The sequence below is a fragment of the Anser anser genome (assembly GCF_964211835.1).
Source record: "Anser anser genome assembly, chromosome: 7".
NCBI lineage: Eukaryota > Metazoa > Chordata > Aves > Anseriformes > Anatidae > Anser > Anser anser.
Window position 1 is genome coordinate 27,991,183 of NC_139727.1, and position 18,933 is coordinate 28,010,115.

Here is an 18,933-nt window from a genome sequence, read left to right on the forward strand (position 1 = left end):
TTAGGGGACAGTCTTGCTGGCAACAGATACACGTGTCCTTGAAAAAATGCATGGTGTCCAGGAGCATCCAGCTGCTTGGTGGTGGTGTGTGACACCAAATGGTGGTTACATGCTTGGAAAGTCCACCTTGCAAGGGAGGGAGCTTGCGTTTTTTGACTTTGACACTTGCGTGTAGACCGATGTCTCCTCGCACATCTGTCCTTAACTGAACAGGCCAGCACAGTAAAAAGCAGTTGTTGTATGGGCAGTTTGCAAATGGTGAACTCCTGGGAACAATGGGTCTCTGTGCGAACTTTTTGTTGTGGGACTCTTTGGTGAGTTTGGAAAGGGATCTCAGTTATTCGTGGGGTTGTTATCAGTAGCATGTAACAGGTAGAGTGAGAAGTTGTGCTTCATATAGGAGTATATAAATACTTTGGGTGTCAACTTGAGCTAACGTAGAAGCAACCCCAGAACCCATACCCCAGAACTCTCATTTCCACTTCTGTGGAGCAGGGAGGAAAGGCTACGGGTTCAGCTCAGCCTGCCATGAAGAAGGTTGTTCCAGTTCACATCAGCTGCCAGATTTGGCTCAATGTCCGGTCATCCTTAGCTGATATATCAAAGCACAGGTACTGGAGAGCGGAGGGGGAGATGTAGGAGCTGCTGATGGCAGCCGTGCTCACACTGCACGGAGCCAGGGTGGGTTCCAGCTCAGGGTCAAGTCACACCCAAAAAAGTCGTGGGGTTTTGGATCTTTTCAAGCAGGAGAGAGTCGATAAAGGGATTGAGACAGATGGCTCAAACCTGAGTGGAGTGAGTGCCAAATGTGCCTGGGACGATCTCAGCCGGCCCCCCGAGGATGATGAAGACAGCAGGAGCATTTGCATTGGGACCCAGCCGCGGCGGCTCTCCGGGAAAGGTAAGAGGACCTGGGCTGAGTTGCTGTCATGGGTTTTTGGCCTGTTCTCTGACTGGTCTGGGCAGCGTTGTGTGGTTCATTTAAAAAAAAAAAAAATCACCACTTATGCTGGAAGGCTCAGTGTGTCTCAGGAACAAAACGAATTTTGGTGTGGCCTCTTTGAGGAAGACAGGAGATAGAGAAAGAGATCTTTGCATTGTTTTCTCTAAATGCATCTTTCAGGTTTTAGGCTATTTGTAATCTAAATCTGCGAAGTTAAACTGCGAACTGGGTGAAACCAGGACTGTTAGCACCTGCAGGGTGACACAACTGCATTTTCCCAGGCTGTGTTTCCTTTTTAACTTTGTCTTTTGCTTCTTGGGTGGCACATTGGACTGACACTGCATGTTGCTGTAGCTGAACTCAAGTGGATCTTGCAAATACGGAACTTTAGAAAGAAAAAAAATTGAATACATTGGAGTTCCCCTTTGCAGTCAGATGCTGTGTCAGGGTACAGATGTTGTGGCCATTAAGCATGCTTGAAATTGCTATCTTTCAAATGGGCAAAGTAACATAAAATTTTGAGGGCTTGAGATTTCTTGGACTTAATGATGTTTTCCTTAAGAATATCTTAAGTCTATGATATCCGGTTTTTAAGTCCATGTTTTAAAACAAACAAACAACCCTATATGCATATACAGATCTGTCTGGCTTCTGTGCATGTATTTTGAACCGCATTGGATCTAAAAAGAATAGACAGTATTCTTCCTCAGCTGTGCAAATGAAAAGCCTGGGACAGGCATAGATGATATTTGTATGTCATATCCTTCAAAAGATTTTGAAATCATTTGGATATTTTTTCCTCCACCTAATTATCAGAAAAGATCAGGAAACTTCTATGCAAGTTAAGAAAGCATCCTGTTAAAGTATTTGGCCAATCAACATCATAGGAAAATGAAAAAGCAAGAACGCTGCCTCTGAGCTGCATATTTTGCATTTTATTTTCACACGTGAGCTTGAGGTTGAAGTTTACCCTGCATAAAATGACTTTCTTCTTGTGAATCTGGTTGTAAATGAATCACCAGATTTACGAAGCCATTTGTAAAAACTGTAGGATCTCCTCGAACTCATTTGGTAAAGGAACAAGCTCCTATTATGCCTAATGAGAAAAGTGACTTCCAGCACGAAGGCTGGCTGTGTCAAGAGGTTCTGCAAGAGCTTCAGGTACAGCAAACACCTCCTTTATGAAAGGGTACAAAACTACCCAGAATTTCCTCGTTGGGAAAAGCTTTCAGTTCTCCTTGCTTGACATAACCTTGCGGCCCAAAACATGAGAATTCAAGCTGACTTTTTATAAAGTGAAATAACTGCTAAGGTGCAGGAAGGGCCGTTAAGAATTCACCCATAGTATTTCTTTATTTCGTTCTGAAGGGGAAGAGTTTAGATGAAATACACCGTAGAGACAGGCCTTTTAAGAAAAGCTGGTGTCTCCTTGTGTTATATGATGTTTCTTGGGACTCTGAGTCACACTAAAAAAATTCTCTTTGCAGATACAGAACAAATCAGGGAGACTTTGCGGAGAGGGCTTGAGATTAACAGCAAACCTGTTCTACCTCCAATAAATGCACAAAGACAGAATGGGTTGAACCATGACCGAGCACCGTAAGTTTCGTCATGCATTCTCAGGTGATGGGAGTAGGAATACTCAGAGCTCAGACTGTAAAACTCACAGCTGGGTGGGAAAAGGCTTGGCAGGCAGAGAAGAAAGATGATAGCAAACACTTGCAAAGGGCAAAGACAAAGGAAGAATCAGGATGGTTTGGGTTGGAAGGGACCTTAAAGACCATCTAATTCCAGACCCTTGCCGTTGGCTGGACTGAGCCCTATAAAATGTACTGTCAAACAGTGCTGAGGTGGCATAGATGAGCATTTGCTGATATTTTTGCCTGCACGTTTTGATTGCAAGCTCATAATTAGAAACCTTTTGATTAAAACATTGATATTTTTAAAGTGACTTTGGTCTTGCCTAAGCAGGCAGGTACTGTCAGTAATCACCTGCCAATTATCACCCTCCTATCTAATGGTCTGTACACTAACAGGTGAGTAAAGTGGGACTAGGTGGGCCTGGAGATCTGTCCTCATTTGTAAATTTTGGCTTCAGCAAATCTATAGGAAATTACCTGTGGTTTCAAGCCATCTGCAGTATCTTCACTTCAGCCTTTTTGTGTTTCTTCCCGTTCCATTTTAGGCTGGTAACTAGTTTAATCTCTTCCATCAATCATAATGTTTTCATCTAAGTGATGCAGAAGGCATGTATCTTTGCGGTACTCTTTTTGTCTTGGTATTTCCTAGTCTCCCGTGCACATTTGTGCTTTCTCACTTCAAGAATAAAGATCATCATGAAATCAGCTCTTTCCTGTAGTGCCAGGCAGGAGCAGCACCCTGCTCTGTTTCAATTCCAATTTCATTCTTGATCAAGCATTTCACAGGAAAAATATTACTCCTACTTAATTAGGATTCTGATGTCCTTTCTTGTTCCATTTTCTGGGTGACCTCTGATTTAGTTTGCATATAAATATTTCCGGGTACTTTGGGAAAGTATTATGTCAGTCGCTGATACTGTGTACTAATAAGTAAGACGAGATACTGGTGCTTACAAAAAAAATAGTATCAGGTGGTTTTAGTATTGTTTTAGGAATAATGTTATTTTTGATATGTAGTAATTATATGGAGCCAGATTCTTACCTGACTCTGATTCTGAGTAGTACTTCTCTGCCTGAAGGTTGGTCCCATTGGCCCCACTGAAAAAATCAGATGATATCATCTCATTTGCAAGAATCAATCACTGCCAGCCTTAAAAGTACTGAGCAGGATTTCTCGCTGATGCCAGGCTCCTGCATAAATCTGCATGGCAGTAAAAGCTCTCTGTTTGCAGCAGCTGGGAGAGACCAGAAACATTTTGGGTGTTCATCAGGACAGGGAGGCAGCCGATGGGTAAGCCACAATGCTGGGAGGCAGTTGTTGCTTAGATAAGAAAGCTGTGTGCCATTCAGGGTATGATAAACAGAGATGTGCTCAAGACAGAGTGCTGAAACATTAGTAGAGGTCTGTGATGGAGCACACAAATATTTACCTGAGCTTTTAGCTGTTCTGAGACAGAGAGGAAGGCAGGTCAAATTCAGAGCTTCATATCCATGATAGTACCCTTTGTAGCAAAGCTCTCTTACCTGTAGCAGCTGCACGCCCGTCCTCCCTGAAGCATGAATGGTAGGAATGGCTGGTTCCCAGTGTTTGTCTCCTGGAAGATCAATACATTGCTCTGAGGTCTGTGGTTGCTGCTGTGGAAGCTGATAGCTAGCCTGGTTCTCCATAATAGCAATGCAGTTAAAGAAAGAGAGCTATCAGGCTGCTCTGTGTCTTACTGGTGGTCACTCTGGTTTACATCTGATCTCCTCAACTTAAACAGCGGTGTGTCCTAATACCTCCTTTCTGTCTCCTCCCTGACTACTTTTAGAGGAGTTTGGAAAAGGTCTTTTTCGATTTGTGCAGTGGTTTTTCTTCTCCAGTTCGTGTAACAGATACAATGGGACTTGTTTGATGCGTTGTCTTCATGAAATTGGTGATTTGTACCGTCAAGCAGTCTTTACTCATAACTTCTAACTAACTTGTAGTTAAATCAGACCTGATGATTACCCTTATTTTAGTGAAAACTTACTAGTCAACATTTTTTCCAGCATGGTGTGGTACAGATGAAGCAGCAGAGGAAGATCTTACTAGCTCTTGGCCTTTCTCAATATACTGTCTCTGCATGAGCATTTGAGCAAGGTTCACAACCTGCTCTTAACCACGTGTACATGGTCTGGAGTCTCTTATCTCCCACTGTTGCAGGGGGATGTAGCTTAGGAGTTCAGTTTTTGCATGGAGTAGTATACCTCCATCCAAATCCCCAAGGGGAACTGCCGGTGTTAAACCACGACACTACTGCAAAGGCTGCGGCATGCAAGACAAAACCCAGTGCAGATACAGTAACGTCACAGGACTTAGAGGCACCTGAGAAGGACAGCCCTGCACATAGATCTAGTCCTGCTGGTGCAATCCTGCTTGGGCCTGGTAGAGCTGGGTCTCAGTTCTGGCCTTCCCTATGAATCTTGTGTAATGAAAGGCAAGTCATCCAGCTATTGAGCTTCAGTTCTAAATCTATAAAATGGGACTAATAACAATGTCATCTTCTTGAGGCACCACAAGGATAAATATGTTAACGATTACGAGGTGCTGGCTGATGGGAACCAGGCTTGAGTGTAATCATATCCTGCACTGTACACACCAGACCATAAAATATCAAACCCATGGTTCGTTGCAAGGGTCCTGTGAATAACTGGTGCACTCGGGGCTCCTCAGGAACCTGACAGAAGCGCTCTGTTGGGGCATGGCAGATTGTTCCAAATCTATTTTCCATAGGGAGCACCGCAGAACCCCGTGGCTGTCAAATTTGCACCCAGCTGACATTAGGATGTTAAAGGCTGACATAGACTCTAATGGCTTCGTGCAGAAGAGGAATGTGCTGTTTATTTATCATAGATTTGCAGCCACTGGCTGCTTTCATAGTAGCTTTCTTCCCTTTCTTTTATCCTAACCCTACCACCCACACGCAATAATCTGTCAGGGTTTAAAGCAGACAACCTGTTCTGCATTCAGTGTCACTAAATAGCGTCAGAAACACTCAAACTTTTGAATATTTATTTGTATAAAATTTTGGAGATCCAGATTCCATGTGAATTTCCCCATCTTTGTGGTGTTACAGTTTTTGGTGCTTATGCAAAATCCTCACATTGTTTGGTTCCAGATAGGGCTTGATTCAGCAAGACACATACTTACATGTTAAGCATTCATATTAGCAGTTGTTCACTGTCCCAGAATCCTAAAAAAAAAAGTTCCTTTGAGAAAAAAGCTGGTTTCTGTCAAAACCCTGTTGGGCAGCTGTAGCACTTTGATTCATTAGTGTTATTACTGTAGACTATGTAGCCATTTTTTCTCCTAAGGATATGAATAAAGGCACTCTTAATGCTTAAAACTGCATTGGACATCTGTTTCTCCAAATGACTGTTAGCTCAGTTCATAAGCAGCCATTAAATCAGTTTGTATGCATTTTAAAAAAAAAAAAAAAAAGGAAAATCAATCTTTGGAAACATGACTAATCATTTTGACCATAGGTAACATAATATTCCTGATTACACCTTGGAAAAATGAGGCATGTATGAATCTGAATCTACTTGCCAGTGGCTTGTTATTTATTTCTTAGGACCCCTCAGCTTGGTAGGTGCTGTTGAGACACAAAAAGGCGATGCTCCCAGGCTCTTGGTGTGCACATTCACTGTCGCTGGATGCTGCGAGCTGTTCCCAACAGGGAGCGTTGAGATGTCAGACTAAACACTGGTGCTGCTAAGACCTCGGTGGGCTGGAGGCTCCAGATGTCAGAGATCAGTGACACTTGCAAAGCCTCGCTCCGTTCGCTGTTTAATTTCTCAATGTAGGAGATTCCAGGGCTGAGTCTGTAATAGTTCCTGGCAACTGGTTCAGTGCTGTCCTGTGAGGTAGGGGAGTAGTATCCCCGTTTTACACGTGGGGACAGAGGAGTTAATTTGCCACAGTTGCGGTGAGAGCCAGGGTTGGGATAGGGGAATTCTTGACCTTTTCCACCCCTCAAGGGTCCCCTTTATCACACAGCATTGCTGAAAGTGATGTTTTTCTGCCCCTTGGCTGACTCAGTTCTACTGCTCCTGTCAGCGGAGGCATGGAATAGAAACCTAGAGCTAGCAAGCTGCATTGCTGCATAAGTTGAGGCTAAAATTATCAGTAATTGCTACACTTCATTGTTCCAGGATTCAGGTAGTGCCCACGCACATCCCTGGTGTCTCAAGGTGAGGTTTGAGTAGTGGAAAAAGGTCTCCCAAGGCTGCGTCGATTTGACAAAACACAAGGTTTATCCAGCGTCTCCTTACAGTTTATCACTCTCCCTCTTGTCGAGGAGGATGAAGCAGTGTGGTTCAACAGGCCGCTCACGCATGGTTCCCATATTTCTGTCTGGGATTTCCCAGGCAGCAACGTGCTCTGGTCCCCCCCCGGGCCACTCATGCACAGTGGTCATTTGTCCAGGAGCCCACAGCAGATGCCCCAAAGACCTCAAATCCCATCTGCGTTCAATTTCCCGGCAGAAAAAAACAGGCTGAGTCTAGGGATCCCTTAACATATGGTAGCTCTGTGCCAGTGTGCTAATTCCATCCAGCCCTGAACAGTTTCCAGCTGCGCAGGGAAATGAAGGCAGGTTCCTGGCAAACAGAGCGGGGAGCGAGCCTCTGGCAGGTGGGGCTGGCAGGACCGTCCTGGCCGTGACCTCCCGGAGCAGGGCACCCTGAGCATCTCAGGTTGGTGCCCTTCCCTTGTGGGAAGAGGGAGTTGTTGTGTCACTCCACAAGTCCTCCGAGATCACGGTGTGATGCAGTGCCAGGTTCGGAGCGTGTGAATAAGAGTGCAGCCGCTTGCAAGACCGGAGGCCGCTCTCCGTGCAGTCCCTTTGACTCGGGAAGTAGGGCGTGCTGACCCCTCCTTCCAGTAAACGCTGTGCGTAGCATTGGGTTAATGCAAATTAACGAGCTCCATCTGAGCAGCGTTTCTGAGGAAGCTCTTAAGGTGATATCAAGATGTAGAATTTGCTTTGAGGCAAGTCTGCACTTTGCTTCTTCCAGTCGCGCTAGGTTTTGCTTGCTGCTTTACTTGGGCGGAGGGGAGCTGTTGTCTGTGTAGCTGGTTTCCTGTCTTCAGTTCTTGGAGGCAACGTTTTACATAAAGGGGAGCATTGCAGCATTCTCTGAAACTGTCTAGTTCTGGCTAGACTTTCTGATTCTGCAACCACTAAGCTGTAAGTTTCCAAGCCAGTCCTGCTTATTTAGGCATGCTCTCTCATCGAGACACCATTCAGTGGTGTCTTGCTTGAGTAAGGAATGCTGAAGGGGGGGAGGCAATGTGCTTTAGGGAGTGTCTCTCAGCATGAGCCTGAGTGCTGGGTGACAAGTCTGCGAACTAGAAAAGCGAATGGCTGGAAAACCAGTGTCAGGAGAAGTGCAGAATGGTCACCATGCTAGTAATTTGCACTTCTGCATAGTTTTCCCCATCTGAGAATCCAGAAGTGCTCTGCAAACATTGACTTAATCCTTGCAACACCCCTTCGTGGAAAAATGTCTCGGTTTTACAGGCAGGGAACCTGATGCACACAAGAGTTGTTTGAGCCTGCAGGGTGCCAGTGGCACAGCCTGAATCTCTCAGTCCTAGTTCAGCTGTAGGTCTGGAACAGCCTGGCCCCTGCAAGCACTGACAGCAGTTATTATGCAGCTTTCCAAAGGGATATGTGAGCGGCAAGAAGATTGTTGCTGCTGGCGTTGTCCTTGGAGCCCTTCTGCGCCAGGGAACGCACACAGAGCATCTTTACCGTCCGGTTGAACCAGGATGGTGAGCACCCAGATCTGAGCGCCTCAGCGAGCCTTGGCTCCGTGCGACCACAGCAGGAGCTGTGCAGCAGCGTCCTCCCCACTTCGGCACTTGCCTCCGTGCCTCTGTGACGTGTCCCTAACTCTGTGTGCCAAGATGCTCGGGGCTCTTTCCCACAACTGCTGGTTTGCCCTTCAGGGGAAGCTGTGGGAAAGACACTGGAAGATTGCCGACGCTTAAGTGATCTTTGACCATATCTTCATTAGGGAGTGAGGAAGTTTGAAATAGCCCCAGTTGGGAAGGGAGAAAGGAAGAAAAAAAGCAGGCCAGACTTTCTTTCCCAGCTGCTGTAAGCTTGCTCTGTGCCTGCTAACTCGTGGTGCTGGGGTTTGTACTTAGGAAGCGAGGAGCGGTGACTGCAGGTCGGGTTAGCGATGCGGTGGGCACCCACTCGTACAGAGTCACTGCCGTGGACAGCTTCCAAGAGTCTGGCCTTTGTGAGTTCAGTACCCAGGGTGGTGACTTGGAAACGCCGAGGAATTACGCTCCGTGTCAGTGACAGAGCTTGGAAGGGAATTGAGACCTCCTTCAGTGACAGATCCCTGAGATCAAACGCTCTGATCATCAAGCGGAATGCAAATGCAAGAATAAATAAACCTTTCTTAATCCGATCTGGTTATTCTTGAATCCCATAAAATAACTGCCATGGGGACTGCTCGAGAGGAGCCTGCCGTAAACATGACTTATAAGGAGGGGACATCCAAACTTTGCGCAACCCGCTGATTGCATTGGCCATTCTCCAGGATCCCCAAGGGCTGCTGCTAATTGGCAGAAAATTAAGCAGATTGCAGCCACCCTCGTCTTTAATACAAGGAGAGGGCCCCCAGGAGGCTGCAGGTTGCAGCGTGTGGCTGCTCCCATCGAGAAGGAGTGCAGCACGCTGGGACCTGTAGTCTCCTCGGGCCCTTTCTCCCTGTGGGCAGAGGTCTGGGAAGGCTGCAGTCCACGTTGGACCCCTTTGCAACAGCTTGACCACCCCTCTCCCTAAAACTTTGCTTTAAAAATCAAGTATGACTTTGGTTAAGTTCATGAAGTGTTAATCAGCATTCACAAAATTAAAAAACAAAACAAAAACAAACATAATTTCCTCCCTCCCTCTCTCCTCCGCCCAGAAGCAGACTACTGGTAGAAACCGAAGCTGGAAAAAATAGTTGAAAGTCAGCTAAAGTCACCTTGGTAACTGCAGCAATACACTTGCCCAGAACAGGAGACATCAAACCCAACTACAAACAGCTTTAAAGAAACAAAAAGAATGTAATCATCTAAAGAATTAATCTGACAACTGCCCACATTTACACCTCCCACAAGCTCCCAATCAGTGGGAAATGCGCTTTAATCTCCTCCAACTCCCCTCCAGTTTCACAAAACACTAGATGTGCAGTCCTTAAACTGGGGCATTTCCGGCATGCTGCTTCCATTTAAATCTCCTGCTTTCCCTAATGCAGCAGCCCTGGCTTTTGCAGACTTGTTTTTTCTGGACACTGAGAAACATGATTTTTTTTTGTGTGGGTTGGATGAAGTATTAAATCTGGAATAGACAAAGTTTGCAACATTTTACGTGATAGTCAGCTAGATCTTAGTCATAACAAATAAAACTCCATCAAATTCTGCTGCTGATTTATTTGGTGATGGGGCGGAGGAAGCAAAGGCTTACGGGTAACTGACAGTCGTAAAACCAGGGATGTTAGTGTTAGAAAGCAAACTTTTTCTAAATTTTCTTCTACGGCTGAAACGTACAAGCTGTGGATGGCAGTGTGTGTTACAATGTGAACTCTAATCTTATTAATAACACCCTACAAGTCCTGCTGACCCTCCATCTGGGCTATCACCCTTTGGAAGAATCAGCACAAGGATTTCCGTTCCCAGTGGGAGAATTTTAATGCGTCTTGCAGAGTCCCTGCACATGCTCGGAGTCTGAGAGGCAGACTTGTGGTCTTCCTCAAGCACCTTTCTTTCACTTGAGCGTCTCCATTTACAAACTGTAAGCCTGTAAATACCCTTCAAATCTTGCTTTTGTCTGTTTTATTTTCATTAAGTTGCATATCCCGGGATATAATAACTGCGGAGGCAGCGGTGGGTCGTGCGGGCCTACTTCCTCGCCTCAGCCACCGCGTGGGTCTGACCACTGGTCCACAGACTGGATGTAGGCCATGGGATCCCCGTGCCCCCCCTCACCACCTTTCCAGCGTGTTTGCAGGACACTCACAAAAGCACAGCAGGGCCCCAGCTGGGTCGGCGAGCTTTGGGGTCCCTTGCTGGGGAGGTGGGACCGATCACCTCTCGGCCCTGAGGTGGCGATTTCTGCTGAGGCGGAAAGTAGGTGCTGCAACCCCATGCCAAGTGGGGTGCACCGTCACCTCTCGACGTGTTATGCTTCTTCCACAACATGTCCAGAAATGCTCCCCCCCCCCAAACTCTCTTTAAAAATGTGTAGTTTAGCTAGAAGGGTGGTTTACTTTCTGCTCCTGTGGTTTCACCCCTAACTTTGAATAGCTGAGGCTGTGTGAGCTCCACTAAAGGGAAAAAAGAAACACGGAGACCGTGACTATTTTGGAAAAGTTTTGTGGAAAGGATTAATAATTTCATGTCATTCAAAGAATTAACTACCATTTTGCTTCACTCCTTCACCTTTTTGACAGAAGGGCTGGTTACTTATTAATGTGAAGTCATAATTATTGACAGCCTTAAAGTCATGACAGTTCCGTTTGATAGTTATACATTAGTCAACATCTTCTCTTGAGTGTGTAATGACAAACAGCGTTTGCTGTTTTTAATAAGATTTAGAAAGCTTTGCCCCTTGCCTGCAGAATATTGTCGTCATTCCTATTATTGCATTAACAACCGGAGGCTGTTTCCCCTCAGGACTGCAGCCCCATTGTGCTGGCAGCTGCACTGGCTCGCGTGGTGGAAACTGAAAAACCCACCTTCAGCTCCAGGAGTTTGGAGCCGGGGGTTTTGGGGAACTGTCCTCCGGCAGTCTGTCCTGCTGCAACACGAACCTACAGCACCTATTGCCTGCGATGCAGTGGTAGGAGACGTGCCCAGAGCACTTAGGCAATCCAGGTGAGGAGGGCACCGTCTCTTTCCGTAGCAGAAGCGTTGCTGTGTAACTCCTGATCTGCTCCAGGGTGCATAAACTCTGCAACTGCATTTAAGTGCGAGCTTATGGCTTGAAAGCTATGTGTTGCTAATGGCTGACCCTTTTAGTAGGGATTGATAAATGAATGATTGGAAGCGGTAGACCACAGGCTGACTTTCCCACAGCTTGCTGTGTATATAAGATCTGATAAGGAAGTTCAGGCAAAGCTTAGCTTAAGGTCAACTGATCATTAATCAACCGTGCACTTCTCAGGTAATCAGCCTGTGAAATGCTGGCCCACTCCGCTCTTTGAAGACCCCACCTACAAAGAGCTGTAAAATGTTTGCTGAAGTAGATTAAACACAGCTTTAAGTGCCACCTATAGACTACAAAGCATGTTGTGTCTCTGCCTCAGGGTTAACCCACCAGCCTGACACTTGGCTGACTGACAGCCCAGAGCCCACCCCGTGCATAAACTGGGTCCTGACCTCCTGTGTCCTTGAGTCCATTACAGTTTGTGTGTGGCAAAGGCAGAACACAGGACACGTTTCACAGTTTTTATCTTGCAGGGAGATGAGATGAGATGAGCTGCCCTGTGTTTGTTTGTTTGTTTTCTGCACGTTTCTGTTTCTTTGCAGGAAGGCGTGGTGAGATAGAAGAGTTGAGCTCGTACCCTCCTTTTAGAGGGAGCAGCTCAGCAGTCTGGGTGGAAGGCTCACCTGGGACTAGGTGACTGGGCAGAGTGTGGAGGTTGATCTGCTTTGGAAGCCATTCTGAACTATATTACTATGTGTGTGGTGGATGGGAGTAATTTTGTGACAACACCCAAATGTAAAGTCAAGTAGAGGTGTGATCTAAGTCAGCTCACGAAGTTCAAGCTGTTTCTTTACAGTTTTTCCAGATGTACGTTAAAGATGGCTCAGCTTGGGTGGAGGAGGGATCTGGGCGTGTTTTAACAGTGTTCCCAAGTGCAGCTGCAGCCTGGTAGCCTTGTTTGGTTTTTGGTCTGTCTGGCAAGATAGAACCACACTGCTATGTGGCATCTTTCAGCTCTCTCCTGCCTTCCCTGTTCCCCTCCTCTGGTGATTCTCTTGTATGGAAACAATCTTCACAAAGTCTTACTTCTACTAAGTGAACATGGAACATCGGGTCACAAAAATAAAAGCCACTTTTCAGGCACATTGCATCAATACGTGTCATCCTTAGAAACTGTAAATCCTGCGTTCTGCCTTCTTTGTTCTGGGCTATCAAGTAACTGCTCTTTGAACATATAAAGTGTTTATGGTCAAGTATTTTGAGATACACCTGCTTGATTATCTGGAGGGTTCTGTCTGGCAAAGTTCCTAATCATGTAACAACATAACCTTTAGTCATAGCTCCATGACATGCTGCTGGCCTTGCAGAGATGAATAAATAGGAAGCAAAGCTGCGTTGTCTTAAAGCAGCCCCGCTTCAAGGGGAAAGCAGTCTGCAGATGTCCTACTCATCACGTGCAGAATCCATCTTGTGGCTGATTTGATGCTGGTGGAAACAGAGTTCTCAAAACCTTTTGGGTGAACTGTGGAAAGAAACGATTTGGAGAGAATTGTAGGCATGCCTCAGACCTTAAAGGTACTCAGCAAGGGCACAAGAGACTTTTTGACCCTTTCCCACAGGCCACTGCCTAAAATAACCTGAAGATAGAGCAAAAGGGGGAGGGACGGCATACCTGCTAATTCTTCCAAGCTATTTTGTAGCGGTTTGGGCTTTGGAGAGTGCAGTTTTGCCCCAGTTCTTCACAGATTTTTTCTTTCTTGTATGCTAGGAAGGGATGAGGCTCCAATTCATATCCTAGGTTGTCTAATGAGAGTGAAGAGCTGCATGCTGGGGCTGGTAGTCTGCGGGAGGCTGCGTCTCTGTAGGGGTGATGAAAACACAGATGCGTCTTCCTAACAGTTTGCTCCTGTGTCCTTCAGCATTCGCACAGTCGATCTGAATCACAGCAGCGATGGCACACAGCGCTGGGACCCTAACTATGCATGTTTTGTCTCTCCTCCCAGAAGCCGGAAGGACAGTTTAGAAAGCGAGAGCTCAGCAGCTATCATTCCTCACGAGCTAATCCGCACGAGACAGCTGGAGAGTGTACACCTGAAGTTCAACCAGGAGTCCGGAGCGCTGATTCCCCTCTGTCTAAGGTGAGTGAGGTCGTCCTCCTCCTCAGCTTTTACTAACACGCAGCTTTTGCCTTGTGGCATTGTTTCGCCATACAGGCATGCATGCCATGAGTCTTTAAAGGCCAGAGTTGAGATAATTTTGCCAAAACACATTAAAAACAGATGTTTCTTTGCATGTGTGTTCATCGTGGTAAGACTGTTTCTCATTCTTTTTTTGTCCTCCAGTGTATTTTGAGTGCTGAAACAGGACGGGATTAGTATGCTTTTATTATTATTAGTCTAATGCTGGCAACTGTGATAAAGAAGAGATGTCTTATCATATTCTGTCAAAGAAATCCCTTGAGTTGTTAACTATGGCTTATGGACTCAGACACAAGTATTTGTACAAAGCCCGTTTGCAGTCAGTTTATGCATGCAAGTATGTTTTTAGTCAAATTCTGGCACTTAGGTGAATGAAAGGACAGAACATTGTGTGTACGCCCTATGCCTTATCTTTCGAAGGTTCAGGCTGTGCATACCACTGTAAGTGACTTTTCTAGATGTCCACAGTTTCAATCGGCGCTATTTTTAAAAATACCTGTGGCAAATGTTGTAGTCATTAGCATAAGACAAACGGTTGCAGGTGATTGAGTTACTTTGGCTTAATGAGTTACGTGCCTGTGGTATCAGAGTTATCAGCAGCAGGTGCACGGTTGCCTATGCCTGTTGAGAAACCAATGGGACAGTTAATGCAAACATATTTTATTTTACATTACAAATGTGTGAACAGTCTGTCCTGATCACTTACCACAGCTCAGCTGACCAGCAGTAACTCATCAGGCAGCTGTGACTGTTCTTAGGTGCCATATATCTTACCTGAACGTTTCCCAGTTGCATGTTGGAGGCATGCTTGTATGCAGAGTCTCTGAGCCTAAATACCAGAGGCATCGCTTTCCCCATGGAAAGCACTGAATGAAAAAATGGGAATTGATTCTGTAGATGATCACGTATGTGTATCTTCTAGCCATTTCATTGAAATGCGTAAGTAACACAGGTTACATTTGTCAAGCACCAGGGCAGTGGATTACTAGGCATTGTCACCGTAGATAAGTTTGGTCCCAGTGATGAGCCTGCTTAGACCCTACCACATGATGTGGAGTCTGGATTCTCTCCTGCAGCTTTCATCTCTCTGAAAGGCTGGCAGTGCCCTGCCCATGCATGCATCAGTGCCTTGTTGTGGGGATAGGCGTGCAAGGGGACCGAGGTGAGCTAATACAGCTCTGAAACAAGGCCCTGAGTTCAAGGGGGGAGGTAAGAGAGCTCCCTGCCTCAGAAGGAGACTTGTGACGGGCTTTGTGAAGCAAATCAGTCATATATTCCTAAAAAAAATTAATAGTCGCTGCCTTCAAATGGCTTCCATGCTGATGGCAGAAGCTATAGTGCTATATTACAGTGATATATCTTCATCAGTCTGTTGAATGCTGCTCACAGCCTTTCAATTCACACGCATGTTTTATTCCCCAGGGGAAGGCTCTTACATGGACGGCACTTTACATATAAAAGTATTACAGGGGACACAGCAATCACGTTTGTATCAACGGGAGTAGAAGGAGCATTTGCAACAGAAGAGCACCCCTATGCAGCACATGGACCTTGGTTACAAGTGAGAGAGCCTTCTTCCTTTTTCTCTCCTTTCCTCCTTTACAGTGTCATAAAAGTGATCCTGCTAAGGGCTTATGTGGGTTAAAAGTGTATCAAACCTGTCCATTCGTGCTGCAACGTTTCTTATAGTTCTTGTGTAATATTTTCAGTGACTATGGACTCAAAAAATAATGGTGAGCTGTTACAATTTATGTTAACGGAGCTCAAATCGATAAGCAGTGGCTGGAAAGTTCTAAAATCATCTGTGAATACAGTAGTATCCATTTCCTGGAGTCAGCAAACACTTTGCAGGCTGTATTTACACTTGATTTCTTCCAGAAAGGAATTTGGGGAGGCAGAGTGGAATGACCTAAACAAGAATGGAGCCAGGGCAGAAGAGTAGCAAGCTGATCTCAAGAGAAGGCTGTGGGACTTTGATCCTACAGAGCCAGGATCTCGGTTTTACATCGTCCTTTACAGGAGAGCAGCACGGATAGTGCAGCCTCTTTCAGTTATACCTCTTTCCTATTGATTCTTTGACAAAAGTCTGTGGTTTCTTGAAGCACCCACACGTTTTCTGCACCAGATTTTTTCTGTATCACAGATTTCCCTTGGAAGTTCCCCATCTGCTTGGTGTTGAGGGTCAGCCCTGCGGAGCCAGTGATGCACTAATGATATGGTGGCACAGCGCTATTCTAACCTTGAATTTCTTCACGGTTATAAACATATTGCAAACATAAAAAAAAGCTTTAGGGAACGTGTTTGTGCAGAAAAGCCCGTCTCTGAGGGACTGTATACATGCAGTGCATCTCTGCCTTCATTGTTACTGTGGCATTCCTGCCTCCCCTTCTGCTTTTAAGGCAGAGGTTTGTTTTAGCGTTGCAGTGTTGCATTTAACCTTCCACTGACTTGTTTTCAAGGCATTCCACTGCCTCTGTTCATACGTCTGGAGGACATCATACCTTGAAATCTGTACGACTTGTGAAGGAGCTGATCTTGGCTGAAATCATCTCGTGTAGGGATTTTCAAAGAACTCGCGTGCTTTGATTGTACTGGCTGGAAAGTGCAACGCTCCTGTAATGATTAACAGCAAACGGTCAGGTTTAAGGGTGGGTCATTTGCTGTTGGTTCCTGTGCTTGCCAACACATGATACACGGGATCTTGTGACTGTGTTAACTCCAAACATAAGAGTGTTTGTTTGCATTTACATCACATCTTGAAATGTATTGATGTGTGGAGTAGTCAGGTAACCTCTAAGAGTGAAGAATGGCAATAATTAGGTCACCACTCAGACAAGCAGCTAGTATTAACCCTTATGAGCCTGGTTGCTTCTGTGCCTGTTACTTGGGTGCCGAAAATTATGTATTTTTTTGGAGTAGGTGGGAGGGAAAGGTGGAGAGTTTCCGGCTCCTGCAGGGTAGGGAGAAGCAAGTTCCCTCGCTTGTCTCCTACACAAGGTCAGTGCATTGGATCTTCTCTTCTGATGTGACTGCCTTTGTGCTGGCTCTTGCCCCATCCTGTGATGGGAATGAAGGAGGACAGACCGGGTGGGGGAGGAAGGGAGGCCAGAAGCAGCCTGGGACAAGAGGAGGAGCACCCGGCTCTGTGAGATACATGTGGGAGTGTCTGAGGCTCTTGGCTTAATATGCAACGGGAGGCTTCATCTGCGCTCTGCAGTCCCTTGTGGTGTTGGGAGTGGAGGAGGGAGGTTCGTGTGGCTTTGCTTCAGAAGTAAAAGAAATTGTGGTGCGCAAAATTTCCGAGGAGGCGAGCTGTGTTGGGTTCAGTCCCTCGCAGCCTGGGCTGGCCGAGTTGGCAGGCCCCGCCAAGCTTTCGCAGCGAGGCCCGGAGGGGCTCTGCCTCCTCCCTCGCTTGGGACCCCAGGCACGGCGACGAGCTCCAAGGAGAGCTAGCGCCTGAAACACAGCACTGCAATGCAGGGGCTTGCTGCAAAGGCTTGTAAACGGAGGGACCGTGCAGGGGAAGAGAGACGGCAGGCCTCTCTCCTCCTGGGGAGGAGGCACGAAAAACCCCGGCCTCCACTCTGTGCGGCAGCCAGCGACTGACTCCTCTTGGGCCCGAGCGTTGGTGCGGTGGGAGCCCAAACGTGCAGACTAAACACAGTACCTCCTGTTTACATCTCGTGGGCTCGTGTGGCGCGTGTCCAAGGTGGGTCAGTCGATCAGCCCGGGCTGAGTGATGATCTGAGAGTCGCTGGCTCTGATGGACGGTTAGCGGGTGACAGGAGTTTGGCAGGTCCCGGCGCCGTTCCTACCAGGCAGGTGTCCGAATCGCCGCCGCAGCTGGCGCTCGGCAGGAGCCGTTTTAGCAGTCTCAGCAGAAAAGTCATTAGACCACGATGATTGTACGCCCCGTTTCTGTCAACAGCCTTTCCAGGTCACGTTCGAGGTATGTTACTAGGGGAAGCCTGTCCTGCTGCTGCCCGTGCTCTGGGGGTGATTAGATTATTTCATTCTCCAGAGCTGTCAAATTGGCACCTCTCCCAAGTACTTGGAATTTTTTTTTTCATTTAAGTAACATTTAATTAGTTCTAAGAAGCTAAATTCTATTAAAGGTCTAAGCATGTCAGGCTGGTTTATTTCTGAACTTCTTCCACTGTGTCATGTATTGTTGAATAGGGAAATTGCTTTGACTCAGAAACATACAAACATATTCAAGAAGCCCTCCTTGTTAACACTAGACTCCTGTTTATATGCTAGTTACTGTGGCAGAGCCTCTGATGTGTAACACTTGCATTAACATCACACATGATCAAAGGCTTCCGCCCTTCTTTCTTCCATTCCCCCTTCCCCCAGTGCTGTGGCAGCAGTGTCCCCACACTGCCTCCTAAGCACCCCTTGCCTCCTCTCCTCTCCTTTCCGAGGGGTAGATGTCCCAGATGCACGGTGAAAGGCTGTGCAGGAGCTGTCTGGCCCAGTGTCAGGGGGTTAAGGACGTTGATCTTGCACAAAGACTCTGACAATAACTGCCCCACAGACACATTTGTATTCGTGGCAGAGTGTCCGAGGTCCTTGGTCTGAGCTGTGCCAAGCACGCGGTTCATCACAGATCAACCTTGTTTGTCTGTAAACCTACCCGAAGCAAGGTGAGGTTGTGCGTGTGTTCTCCTTCCCTCCCTCACTTATGTTCAGGCAGATGATAGAGACGCTCTGTTGAAATGTGTTACTGATCAAGCCCGACCCAATAAAGTTGCCTGAGCCTTTAATACATATTAATATTATCCTGGGGTAGTTTGTGTCAAAGCCTGTCAGCATGCATCATCCTTTGGGAATTACCATCATTAAGTCTCCAGTGATGGGAGTCAGGACATGCTTCTGCAAAGCTCCCCTGCTTTTATGTGGAGCTCTCTGCCCGTCTAGCACAAAGCAGACTGTTCTCCCCTCCTACCTTGCTCACCTGGACTGCTTACTCTCCCCAGAGGGGAGAAGGAGGTTTGTTTAACACTACCTTCAGATAATTTCTGCTCCTGCTGCTTTAGGCAGTCATTGTTCTAGGGAAGAAGATGACAGTCGAGTCTTTGATCATGTGCAACGTGCATGTTACGCATCAGATATTGCTGCAAACTCTGACATACAAGCCAATACAGTGCAGTAAAAACAAACCTATAGTTAAAGAGTCCTCGTTAACTGCAAAATCA

The 18,933-nt window shown here is 46.5% G+C and overlaps 1 protein-coding gene across 2 annotated transcripts in view; it reads left to right on the forward strand.

The window, feature by feature from the left end:
* SUFU (SUFU negative regulator of hedgehog signaling) overlaps positions 1-18,933 on the forward strand; it is an 84,076-nt gene that overhangs the window by 51,997 nt on the left and 13,146 nt on the right. The window contains exons 7-10 of one of the 2 annotated variants that reach the window (XM_083844809.1): positions 745-901; positions 2,431-2,542; positions 13,541-13,675; positions 15,158-15,296. In XM_083844809.1, coding sequence (XP_083700935.1) covers positions 745-901; positions 2,431-2,542; positions 13,541-13,675; positions 15,158-15,296 — 543 coding nt within the window. The remainder of the gene's footprint in view (positions 1-744; positions 902-2,430; positions 2,543-13,540; positions 13,676-15,157; positions 15,297-18,933) is intronic. The other variant, XM_083844810.1, reaches the window with a different exon arrangement.